This window comes from Nyctibius grandis, chromosome 30 (assembly GCF_013368605.1).
Source record: "Nyctibius grandis isolate bNycGra1 chromosome 30, bNycGra1.pri, whole genome shotgun sequence".
NCBI classification, from domain to species: domain Eukaryota; kingdom Metazoa; phylum Chordata; class Aves; order Nyctibiiformes; family Nyctibiidae; genus Nyctibius; species Nyctibius grandis.
Window position 1 is genome coordinate 2,672,778 of NC_090687.1, and position 12,367 is coordinate 2,685,144.

Sequence of the window (12,367 nt, forward strand, 5' to 3'; positions counted from 1 at the left end):
CTCCTGTGGAAGTTGCACTTTTTTTGTCTAAAAGAGGGGAAGAACCCTTGAGGTGGAGGAAGAGTAAGGCTGGAGAAACAAGAAGGCAGTTAATGTATTCACCTTGTCAACCCAGCTCAATGGGCTCCCTGCCCTGATGAATATTGAAGAATTTTATACAAATTGGAACTGGTTCAGCAGGACATTTTTGCAGAGACCCAGCCCAGAAAGGCTTCCTGGTCGCTGCTGGGGGCCCTTCCCTCCATGGGAGTAGAGCGCAGTCCACAGCCTTGCTCGAAGGCTTGAGGGGGACGAGCACCCCTGTTCCTCTCAGGGTGACCTGTGGGAGATGTAGGCTGGGGAGCACCTCGAGAAGGGTGATTGTGAGGGGACCCCCGGGCAGAGCAGAGGAAAAATGCAGTCAGTGTCCCCATGGCTTTGCAAAGGCTCAGCAGAATGGGTGACTAACAGGATGATGGTGAAGCTACGAGCTCAGGCAGAGTTTTCATAGGAACATCAGGTTTTGCTGCAGCAAAAAATGACTGTCAGCCAGCAAGGAGGGCATTTCCAAATGTCATCTTAGACGCTTAGGTGGAAGTCACTGCATTGCTGTGAGCACTGCTACCAATACAAAAAGCAAGCTGTACGCAGAGGGAGAAAAACAGCTGAACTACGAGATTTATAGTAATGAATTTACTTCCACAGAAGAAATATGCAGTCTGTCCAAGTAGGTTAATAAATGCTTGGATCGCATTTGATCAAAAGGAGCAATGCTTAGGGTGGTAAAATGTGCTGAGCCCGTGATCTCGTCTCTTCCATGCCCTCACGGAAAGAGCAGAGGACAGAAGTGAGTGAGGAGGAATCTGAAGACACTTTTCAAGGGACAGGGAATGACTCAATTCCCCACCTTGGGGCAGAGGTTCAAAGATGCTAACGTGTCACTGCTCCGAGATGCATGGAGTGACCAGAAGAAAGAACGGATGGAGGCACCAGCTCCGGTGGGAAGGACGAGGTCTTCCTCTGAGATACAGGTTCAGGGAAGAGCTGGATTCTTAGAAGAAGAACTTAGCAGATGGGAAAGCGAGCAGAACTTGCCACTGGAGCTCACAGCTGAGCATATTAACTTGGGCTGCCACTCATTGGGGATTAAACTAATGCCAAGCTGTGACCTGCAGCACCTGAAGAGCTTGCAAATGCTCCCTCCTACTGCCTGTGTACTGGGGAAGGCCAAGCCTCTGACAGGGGTACAAGGCAGAGAGCAGGGAGGTGGAAAACGCTGAAATCTTCCCATCTTGCATGGCCAGAGTGTACCTATGGGCACCCTGTATTTCCATGCGCTCGAGGAAGGGATCTTTCACCCTAATTTGCAGGGAAAAAAAAATTCATATCTTTCTTTTGGCCCATGTTGGCTGAAACCACCCATAAACCACTAATTGCCACTGCTAAAAGGGAGCTGGCAGCTGTGAAACTTGCCCAGATTATCCAGATTACTATTTTATGGATAGAAATACAATTTTCAGACTGTGAAGCTGGGTGAGAGCTGGTGTCAGACGGACAAAACTGTAGTGTGGCAGAGCTCAAAGACAGACATTTTTCATAGCAATTTGACTTCTAAAAAGTAAAGCGAATGAACTGTTGTCTCTCAAAGTGCAAACTATGATTTCTAGAGCAACAACCCATGATGAGAGTTTAAAGACAGATTTATACAGATTTTTTTCATAATGTTTTGTCAGGCATGGCAAAATTACAGGCCAGCTCCAGCAAAAGGGCTTCACATTGGGACATAAGAAAAAAGGACTACTCGGAGTGACAGATTTGATTATGTCGATGACAGGAGACTACGTGTTTTTCCCGAATGGTTATTCTTACTTCTGTGAGACAGCTTTACTTGTTACGTGGGCGATTCCTATACATCACAGTTATGCTAGTAGAGAGGATGGTCTCGACATGATTTTGAGCAGTTCACAGTAATGCCCATGTTTGCATCCAGTCCCAACTAGACTCTATTCAACAAGTAGGTAGGAAATGGCTTTAAAATAATGAATACGTACTGAAAAGGAAAGGAGAATCAGGTCTGACCAGTGGCTGACAGCATTAGATGGCAGGGTGCCACCTACGAAATATGGCTAGCCACCTGCAGATACTTTTTTGTCCATAAAATGAATGAAGGAGACCACTTGGGATGTTAGGCTCCATAGCCCATGGAGTGAAGGGTTTGCAGAAGTGTGCGGGCACATGGCTTAAACACAAATCAGCACTATGATTGCGGTCCCAGGGGTTACCACCACTTCCTGAACACGACAAGAATTCACACGTACAATGAAAATCAGAAGCCAGAAACAACAGTTATTTCACAGAAAGTTACTCCACAATCCCATGAGCGCAGGGTGTGTGTAACCAGATGGACGTGCTCAGAGGAAGAACAGGCAGCACCTTCTGCAGCTGCCAGGAGGAGAGGAGGTAACGGGCGCTGGGCTTGTCTTTTTGCCTGGGACAGCTTCATTTGGCAGCACACAGGGATGGCAGGGCGACCAGATGCCAGGACGTAACTTTACCAGGGAAAAAGAGCTGTCTTATTCCCAATGTGAACTGCTCTGATGATGCCACGGTGACTACAAGCTACAGCACAGAGCTCCTCAGAAGTTATTCAGACATTGTTAATTGTTTGGCTGTAAGGTTTTGAGGTCACAAGCTATAGAAATGATACTTCCATGTTTTGGCCGAGGAAGGAAGGTAGGATCTCGGGAGCTGTATCTTTAAGCAGCTTAGTTTTGGAGACAGGAAGTCTGGAAACGGGCTGCAGCAGTGCAGATTTTATTATGCAATTTCTCTTGAAACTAGCCCTGAATAAAGGAGTTATCCATTAAGCACCTGCTTCATCGTGCCTCCTGCGTACCACTGATGAAGTCCTCAGGAATCCGTGCAAGGGCTTAACCATCAGCTGGAGGAGCAGGGAGCTGTGCGCTGGGGTCCAGACTGGGAATCCTGGGTGCAGGTTTGCAGTAGTAGGGCTTGTTTTCTTGCTATATAGTCAGTCTCTTTCAGTTTCCTTTCTTCTCCCAAAATCCTCCTACTCTGTTTGAACTTGTTCTGTGTTTGGCATTACCAGTGGGTGAGGCCATCTACCAGTACCAAAGGGCTATGGTACCCCGAGCACTGCAGTACTACTAAGCCTTTTGGGGATTTAATCATAGCCCTGTTTCCAGGGGCAGCAGATATGGGCCAAGGTCTTCCCTCCCTCCTGCCATTAACCCGATGCTGTTCTAATCCTATAGCAGGGGGCAACTGGGGCCATCCTTAAGAGGACATTGTGTCACAGAGAAGCTGCAGGACACAGCAGCAACAGGATCCTCCTCCTCCCCTCCTGCCGGGGGTATAGGATTCCCTCCCTCCAAAGCACCTCCTTCCTCTCCTGCTCCGTCCCCAGGGCTCACAGCCCCCCTCTGATTTCACCGTTGTGGCAAGCCTGGCACTTGCTGTGAAGGTAGAGGATCTCTCCCAGCTAATGGGAGAGGAATCATGGCCTCCATGATTCCTTCTCTCTGCTCCCCATTCCCACCATCGAGCACGTAGCATTGCCCTGGCAGGCACCCTGGCACACCAGCTCCTGTTACGGTTGTGGTCATGGTGGCATCAAGGCCTCTTGCTTGATGGCTGTTCGGTCAGAGCTGAAGTATTCACATAACGTCAGTGTATTGGCTGGCACCAGGTGGCATGAACATCTTCGTGGAGCTGAGAGGTAGCTGTGGGACCGCTCATGTTCTGTCCCCAGTGGTCGATCTCCATCCTGACTTCACGCCAGAGCTGCACAGTCATTGCAGCAGCATAGAAGGGGGTTATAAGGGGAGTAAAATGCTATGGGGGGTCTTTGGGTGTCAGCTGCTCCAGCAAATCCTTCGTTTCCAAGACCACAAGTGATGTGTAATGGGCAAGTCAAGCACAAAAGGCTACCCAGGCTGCAGTTCTAAATGCACTGACCAAACTTGTTAAAAAGTTGAAGCAGCAGATAGCAAAGGGCACTGCTGTCCTCGGTTGTGTCTGACAGACAGTCTGCCCTGATTTCCACACCCAACTTCCAACAGCAAAACATTTTCCCTCAACCGGGGCAAATGCATTATATTACAGTGAAACACTGCTGGACAAGAGCTGTTGCTCTCACGTCTGGAGCCACTGTGAGACACTGAACCCTGTCCCATGCTGAACCATCCTAAAACAGACAGGAACTCGCTGCTTCTGAAAGAAATTAAGGCAGGCATAAGCAGAGAGCACTTACTTGTGTAACTAATCAGTAATATAGTGATATAAGCCGAGGCCTGTAAGAGGCCTCCAGCGTGATTACAGCAGACCTCAGCAAGGACAGGCACCATGTAAATAAATACAGAATTTGCAAGTAAATATAATGAAATGCACATAAATGTGGAAGTAAACATAATGAATTCGAGTTTTTCCGTAAACAAAAGACAGACTTGCTCTTTGCAAAAGAAGGTGTCATTATAGGTCTCCTTTCAACCAATAAAATGTTGCTTGATTAATCGATCACAGCTTATGGACTTCATGGACACATCCTCAGGATTGTCTCGGTGCCCTTCTCCAGCCTGTCCTCGGGTTGTGTCTGCTCTTCGGGGACATACCGACGTGTAGGCGATGAAAACAGCCCCGAGCAACCAGTTTGGGTACAAGGAGCTCTGCTGCCACATTGGCACATCACGTCACCGGAGCTTATACGACCTGCTTCTCAGGTTGGGAACCAGTATGGAAATCCACAGAAGTATATGAGTTCCAGTCCTATAAACCTGTTCCGGGCTGGGGAAGTCTGTCTAGACAGAGCACAAGGCACAGCCCCGGGGGAACTGGGGGCATTGAGGGGGACATTTGTGGTGGGACTGAGAGGCGAGACTGTGGAGGGTGACTGGGAAGAGATTGAGGGGAGATTGAGAGGGGAAACTGAGGGACTGAGGGGAGGATAATGTGGGGAACGACTGTGAGGGGACTGAGGGGAGACTGAGAGGGGACACTGTGAGGGGGGAGTTGAGGAATGTGCAGTGGGACTGAGAAGGGAGACTCTGGGGGGTGATTGTGAGGGGACAGGGGAGACCGAGAGGGGAAACTGGTGGTACTGAGGGGAGGATGATGTGGGGAGTGACTGTGAGGGGACACTGTGAGGGGGGCGTTGAGAGGAAACATCTGTTGTGGGACTGAGAGGGGAGACTGTGAGATTGAGGGGAGACTGAGAGGGGAAAGTGGTGGGGACTGAGAGGAGGATGATGTGGGGAACGACTGTGAGGCGACTGAGGGGACACTGTGAGGGCGCTGAGGGAGAACCCTGACAGGAACAAGTAGGAGAGACGGAGGTGAGCGACTGCAGGCACCCGAGGGGGACGCTGAGGGGGGACACTGCGAACGGGCAACCGTGGGGGCGCCGAAGGGGTCCCTGAGGGGGGCGAGCGCACCACTGGGCCCCGGGGCAGGGCGCCCCCGCCGGGCCCGCCGCGGACCCCCGTCCCCCAACCCCGCCGCGGAGCAACTGAGGACGAGCCCGTCTCTTTCCGGCGCCGATCGCGCCTTTCCGGCGGCGGCGGGGGCGGTGGGGGGGGGGCGTTCTCCGTGCGCGGTGACGCAGGGCGCAGGCCCCGCCCCGGCGCCGCCCCCATGGTCTCTGGAAAAGAGAAGAGAAAAAAAAACTTTTTTTTTTAATTGAGGAATCAACAGCCGCCATCTTGTCGCGGAGCCGGAGCGCGGCGCGAGCGGAGCGGGGCCGGGCCGGGGCAACGGGGTCGCCCGCCTGGATACGGGGGCGCCCGCCTGGATACGGGCAGCCGCGCGGAGCGCCGCCAACGGCCAGAAGGGCTCGGGGTAGCGAGGCAGAGCTGGCCGGAACCAACCCAGCGCCGCCGCGGGGACCGGTAGCTGCGGACGCCGCCGCGCCGCGCTCATTGTTTTGAGGCGGTTTTTGGCTGTTTTCGGGTTTTTTCCCGTTTTTTGTGGGTTTTTTAAATTTTTTTTTTTCCCTCTTTCCTTCCCCCCCCCCCCCCCTCCCTCCCCTACCTCGGCCACGGTTCGGCCGGGGGCGGCGGGCGGGGGGCCGCCGCGGGGCCGGGGCGAACCCCCGGCGCGGAGGGGAGGGGACCGGGCGAGGTGGAAAGGGGGGGGGTGTGTGGCGGTGGGGGGGGCGCTATGCTCCCCCAGTGACTGACTGAGCCGCCATCCGGGCACCTCCTCAGCGGCGGCGGCGGCGGCCGGGGGGGGAAGAGGCCGGGAGGAGCGAGGCCGGCAGGGAGGGGGCGCTGGGTTCTTCCCCACCCCGCCCCGAACCCTCCTCCCCTGCGGCCTGCTGCGGCGGCGGCGGCCCGGCCCGGGTATGGGGGAACGGGGGCCGCCGCCGGTCGGGCACTGAGCGGCGCTGTTGTTCGACGGTGGGTTCCCCTTTGGAAGAACGGGGAAAACGAGCTTCAACCCCCACCACCACCTCGGACTCCCTCCGCTCTCTAGCGATTACCGGCTCGGCGGCCTCTCCTCGGCCGGTTACCATGGCGGAGAACTTACTCGACGGGCCGCCCAACCCCAAGCGAGCCAAGCTCAACTCGCCGGGTTTCTCCGCCAGCGATAGCACAGGTAAGGCCTGCGGGGCGGTGCGGGGGCGGGCGGGCCTCACCGGCGGCTCCCCCCCTCCACCCCCTCCGGCGGGCGGTCGGGCCTGGCGGTCGCCAGGCCCGACCGCCCGCCGGAGGGGGTGGAGGGGGGGGGGGAACCGCCCGCCCTACCTCGGTTCCCGGCGGGGGTGGGAACCGGCCTGGCGAGGTGCCGGGCAAGGGGAGGGGGGAAGGATCCCTCCCGGAGCGGTTGGGCCTCCTCCAGTCGAAGTTACCGGGCGGGACCCGTACACCAAGTACCCATCCCGGCTATAAATAGCGGTTGGGAGAGACGGGTAAAGGCTCTTTTTTTGAGTTAAATTTCCCTTTCCTTCATCGTCGACCACCGTTTCGTCTTAATGGTGAAGGGATGGAGGGGGGATCGGCCTCGGCTTTGGATGTTTTGGGGTGTCCAGGTGAGCGGGGAGCGGGTAGGGATGGAGGAAAACCCAAGCAGCAGAAACACCGACCCACCCTGCTTCTGGAGGGGGTGGTTGGGTTTTCTATCTCTACTTCTTAAAACCTATATATCGCCCACAACTAAAAGCCCTACGCGGACAGCTTCTTCCACGGTGCCCCTGCGTGCGACACACTACGGAATAAAAACTAACAGCGTATTAATATTTTGCTTTTTCTATCCTGCCACCTGTGACCCTGGTTTAAGGTGCTCGGTTCGACCCATTCCGAGCATTTTTCCTTAAAAACCGAATCATTTGCAGATAATAACTGAAGTTGTGGGGTTGCTTGCGTGATGAAATGCCCATCAGCCTGGCAGTCGCTGCGACTCGTATGTCGCGTAGAGTCTTCGGCGTGCTTTCTTTTTTCAATCATAATGGGTTTGTAGGTAATAAAACGCATCAAAATTTTTCATTTCCAGCAAGCGCGTGCCTGCTGTAAATACGCACGTGTGTGCATAAGAGCATGTGTGCGTGTTCTGACGTCTTTCAGTGTTCCAACTGTTTTAATCACTGAAACAGTGGTTTTGTAGGAACACGAAGTGTGTTGGACTTGCGTTTCTGTTTTCAGAGATTAATGAATCTTGTAGGAGGGACAGTGATAAGTTAATCACGCTATGCCTGCTGTGTCTTTATAGACCCAAAAAATGATTACTGTAATTGAACCGATAAATTCTGTGGGTTTTTTCTGTTTGCTTAATCTGCGTTTAGCAATAGCTTATAGATACTTCAGTCCTTCTGGGGTTTTTTTATGGAATATTTTTCTTCTCAGCCTACAAATAAACGAAACATACCAAAAAGAAACGGTATTGAGAGTAAGAACTGGCAGAGAGTATCTAGGTGAGGTCTTGTGATTGAACTACGTTAATCCCCTTCGTGGAAGCAGTGGAATATCCTACGGAAGGCTGATAGCAAGTCGCTACGAATTGCACCACAGTAACTCGGGGAAAGCACAGTTTTTCTTTAATTCTTCAGCTAGACATTTTAGGCTCTGCTGGTAGCCAGTGAAAGATGTTTGAAGCGGTGTCTTTTTTTTTTTTTTTTTTTTTTTTTCTTTTTTGAAGTTCACTTGGTCTGTTCTGGAATGCTTCAGTCATAATTACGTCCTGTTCAGCGAGTTCTAATGCGTCTCGGTGAGCTCTGTGCAGTGCTAGATATGTAAACTCCGGCATCTGCATAAAGTTTTGCACAGCTGAGGGGGCCTTTGGTCACCAGGGACGGCAAACACCAGGTTGTATTTTGAACAACTAGGAGTGTGTCTGTAGCATTGTATCGTCATCCTGGTGTTCTTCGGGCAAAAATACCTCTCTGCTTGAGAGTGCAGGTAATGTTTATACACTTAGAAGTGCTTTTCCAAAAACAAAAATCTCTTTAGGTTTATTGCCAGCAGCTAATGCTGCTTATTGAAAGGTCGCTGAACGTTTCTGTGCGTTGTAGCAGGTGATACAAATAGTTTGAGTCGCGATTGCTATCAAATACCTGCTCCTGAACCTAAACCAGGCTGCTCCCTTGCGCTGAGGCTTAAACAGAAAAGTTAAGTTGCAACCTGGAAAGTTGCCTTTGTGACCAGAGGTGCTCGGGGAGGTGGGTTTGAGGCTCACACCCTGAACGAACAGCGAGGTGTGTGTTGGTTAACTGAACTGTAATCGCAGTCGTAAACCCGCGCCGCTTGGTGCTGCGGCTTGCGTGAGCGGGACGTGCTTTAAAAGACGTCGCGTTAGGCCCGGTTGTGCAGTTCTGTCGCTGAACGGTCGGGCCCTGAGCCTGCAAATCCTTGTAGCTGAGCGTAGCGGTGCGATGGCAAAGGGTCTGATGGCAGGCCTGAGCGTTTGGCAGAAAGCAACTGCTCACCCTTGTTTATATTTCACTTTACGCTTTGATGCGGTGATGTTAAGCAACTCCTTTTGTCAGGGTGAATTTTAGCTGCCTTTAATCTTTCTGATAAAAATAGCGCCTCAGCTTACCGGAGCAAAGTTTGTGCAGTTGAAATTGGTCTACTTACGTTCTGAAAATACAACCTTTGCTGTTAAACCTAAGCGGCTACATCAGACATGTGGCCTGAGAGAAGGGAATCGAGATGAAGGGATAACAGAAATGTATACGGTGACCATCGTTAAGTTTTACGATAGTCCCGTTTTGCAGTTGCCCCGTTGCTCTTTAAATCAATGAGGAAGGTTAAGACTTGTGGCTGTTAACTTAGCTTGCCAGTATTGAACAAGCTGACTCCTATGGTAAAATATCCATGGGAAAGGTTTTTTCCTTGTCTAGCCAGGTAGGAGTAGTGCTTTTGTCTAATTACTACTTTATTAGGTACATGGTATTTTTCATACGTAAGCATTTGTCCCTTCTATAACTGTTACAAGGCATTCTCATCTAGCGTGCTGCAGAATCAACAAGGGACTCATAAGAAAAGTAGAACTACAGTAACTTTGGTTATGGCAGCGTATTATTTTAATGTTGAGCGTCGTGATTTATTTTGTACATTGCTGGCATCGGTCCTTCGACAGAATATACAGCGAACTGGCAGCGTTCCTGAGCTGGTCTTGGTCTGAACTGTGCACACAGATTGTGAAAAACCTGCTTGAATGGAGCAGCAGCAAAGCTGGCATTCTCCAGGTGCTCCTTCGCCGTGGTTGGGGGTCTGTGCTGCGTCGCAGGTAATGCCTCAGTCTGCATTGTTACATACCCTGCAGCCTTCTGCTGTTGTAGAGCTCTGCTCATTCCAGAAACGAGAAATCATAATTTGGGCCAAAGCAGAGGGTGTCCTTAACGGTGTTATGAGTTAATGAATTCCTGAAATAGGTGAAGTTGGAAAGAAGGTGAAATGAGCAGCTTCAAAAGTCCATTAGAGCCGGATTTTCACCTTGTACTTTCTCGTGTGTGTGATTTTGGTGGGGTTTTTTTTCTCCACAACTTCAGATCATAACCAGATTAAGCAGCGTGGCTGCTGCTGCAAAAGCTGCAGGCCGAGATGGGTAATTCACGTTCTCTTTATGGCCCAGTGCACTAGCATCGCAGTGCCCGTGTTTTAAAACTGGGGAAAGACTGGCCTTGTCGCACGTGCCTTCGTACGTGCGGAGATAAGCAGATCTCTGGCTGACGCCCAGCGAGCTACAGAACTTCGCAGAAGGGAGTTTGTGTCGATATGCAGCATGATTTGATCTTACTCTCTTGCCAAAAACCAGCTAGGTGTATTTCAGTGGATTTTAAGAGATGTACTACCTTTAAAACAAAGTAGCTTAAGGAGAGACAGCGAGGCTTTCTGAGCTTATGTTCACATACTTAGCCGAGACTTCAGAGGGGCTGACATCTCGGTGATCTAAAACCAGATTTTGTCTGTGCGCACGAAAGCGTTAGCGTGTGTGTTTTAGAGGGGTTCATTCCTGCGCAGTTGGAAAGTGTCACGGAAGCCTGTTTAATCGCTCTGCTCTTGTGTCGTGTGATGTGTGCGAAACTTTCGTGTCATTTGTGCGCCGTGACAGTAAGAATCGCTTTTATACACGTGCTTTCTCCATCTCTCCCTGCAATAAGAAAAACCATAATTCCATTCAGTGAACAGACCTGGATTTATAAGCAGAAAATTGGGGGAAGAAATGCTTCTTCTGGAAAGATGTAGGTAAAGGAGCAAGTGTAGTTGTAATTATTTCACAGGAATGGCCTTTGTTTTGTGGTACTTGCAGCGTAACTAGCTGGGATGGGAAGGAATGTGGTGTGATATTTCATGGCTATATTGTTTCTTAAGGCTTACCATGTACATGTAATGATGGGGGTGGTGGATGGGAGATGGTGATGCCAAGCAAAAATGTTTACTTTGAGCTGTGCTAAGTTTGATACAAGCTGGTTTTGTTTTTTTTTTTTTGCACGTTAAGTGACTGACCTGCATAACTTCATGCCTGCAGTTGTAACCTGGGACAGGCGATCTGTAAGATTAGGGATTGGCTCATTTATTGAGAGTCTAGTGCAGCTAACTCTTACCAATTCATGAAGCATCGCTGATAGCAGGTTATTGTCTACTTTCTCATTTTTTGGGTTTTTTATAGATTTTTTTTTTTTTCCAGGGAGTTTGATACTAACACCTGTGTGAGATGAAAAGTTGAGCAGATGATCTGCCAGCCTGATTTTATGGGACAGTCCACAGTCCTACAGTTGTGCCCCTTCCTTTTTTGCAATTCAGACTTGGAGTGATAATTGCATACATGCTTGGGAGTTTATCAAATTGATGCCTCCCCCCTGCATCATGACTTAAAATTAATGCGGTAAATGCTGTCTTGTGCTGTGGCTCCTGGAGAAGCCCTGCCAACAGCAGGCAGGAATAAAGGCTGTGCTCGGGGGGTCAGGCTTTGTTGTACCCCAGAGATCTCTTGAGAGCTTGTGAAATGATTCCCAGTTTTCTGTTGCAGATTATTCGCTTTCTATTCTGGCTGAATGTTTCTTGGGCTGTGGTCCAGCACCATTAATTATTTCTACAGCAAGGTGCTGCGTTTTGCTATTATATCTGCAACTCCACATTAAAAACATCCACCTGCTCTTGGGGTTTATTTTTATTAGAGATTGTGCTCTCTGTTGTTACCTGCTAATAGAGAAGAACATGAGCAAAAATCTCACTCTCTTAGGAAAATACTGCAGGTTAATGTGAAATCGGGGTGGAGGGAGTAGTTGCAAAACAGGATTTGAAAAATTCTGGAGTTTGTCTTATACAAGGAAAAAAGCATGTGGGATAGCTTAGAAATCTGACACTTCCCTCCTAATTTGGTTTACACTTTCAAGAATTTTTGCTTTGTAAATTGTCCTTTTAACATATGTTATGTTTTCCATCTGTCTTCTCAGATGTCTAAGATACAGAGAGAACCTAAGTCTTTTATTTGGAAAACTCTCTTTCAGAGAGATGTCTCAACAAATACTATCAAGTATTGTGCAGACCCATAGTGTGAATCAAAAGAAAACTGAAACTTCTATTATCGCTGGCAATTCGCAATCATAACTCAGAATCTAAATCTCTTAACATACACTCTTCAAAAGCTTCACTGCGTCTTGCATTTCCTCTTTTCTTATTCACCACCATTGAGAAATAAGGATCTTATTTGGAACACTGGATAAATACAGTATCTTTGATTTGCAGTAGCTTCATGTGTGTCTGTGTATATTTTAATTTATACATATAGAAGGCTGTAAAATAATCTGCTTTTCTGAGGGTCATCTTTAATGCTGTGGGAACTTCCTCAGGAAGAGAGCGTCGTCAAAGTGAGTTGCTCTTTCTAGGGGACGTGCCTCCCAGTCTCAGCAGGTAGACATTATTTCATTGCT

At 49.7% G+C, this 12,367-nt stretch overlaps 1 protein-coding gene across 5 annotated transcripts in view; it reads left to right on the forward strand.

The window, feature by feature from the left end:
• The first annotated feature begins 6,035 nt into the window (after window positions 1-6,035).
• Window positions 6,036-12,367, forward strand: part of CREBBP (CREB binding protein) — an 89,432-nt gene continuing 83,100 nt past the window's right edge. For 4 of the 5 annotated variants that reach the window (XM_068420054.1, XM_068420058.1, XM_068420055.1 and 1 more), the window contains exon 1: window positions 6,036-6,591. In XM_068420054.1, the coding sequence (XP_068276155.1) occupies window positions 6,507-6,591 (85 nt within the window). In that variant the 5' untranslated portion in view covers window positions 6,036-6,506. The remainder of the gene's footprint in view (window positions 6,592-12,367) is intronic. The other variant, XM_068420057.1, reaches the window with a different exon arrangement.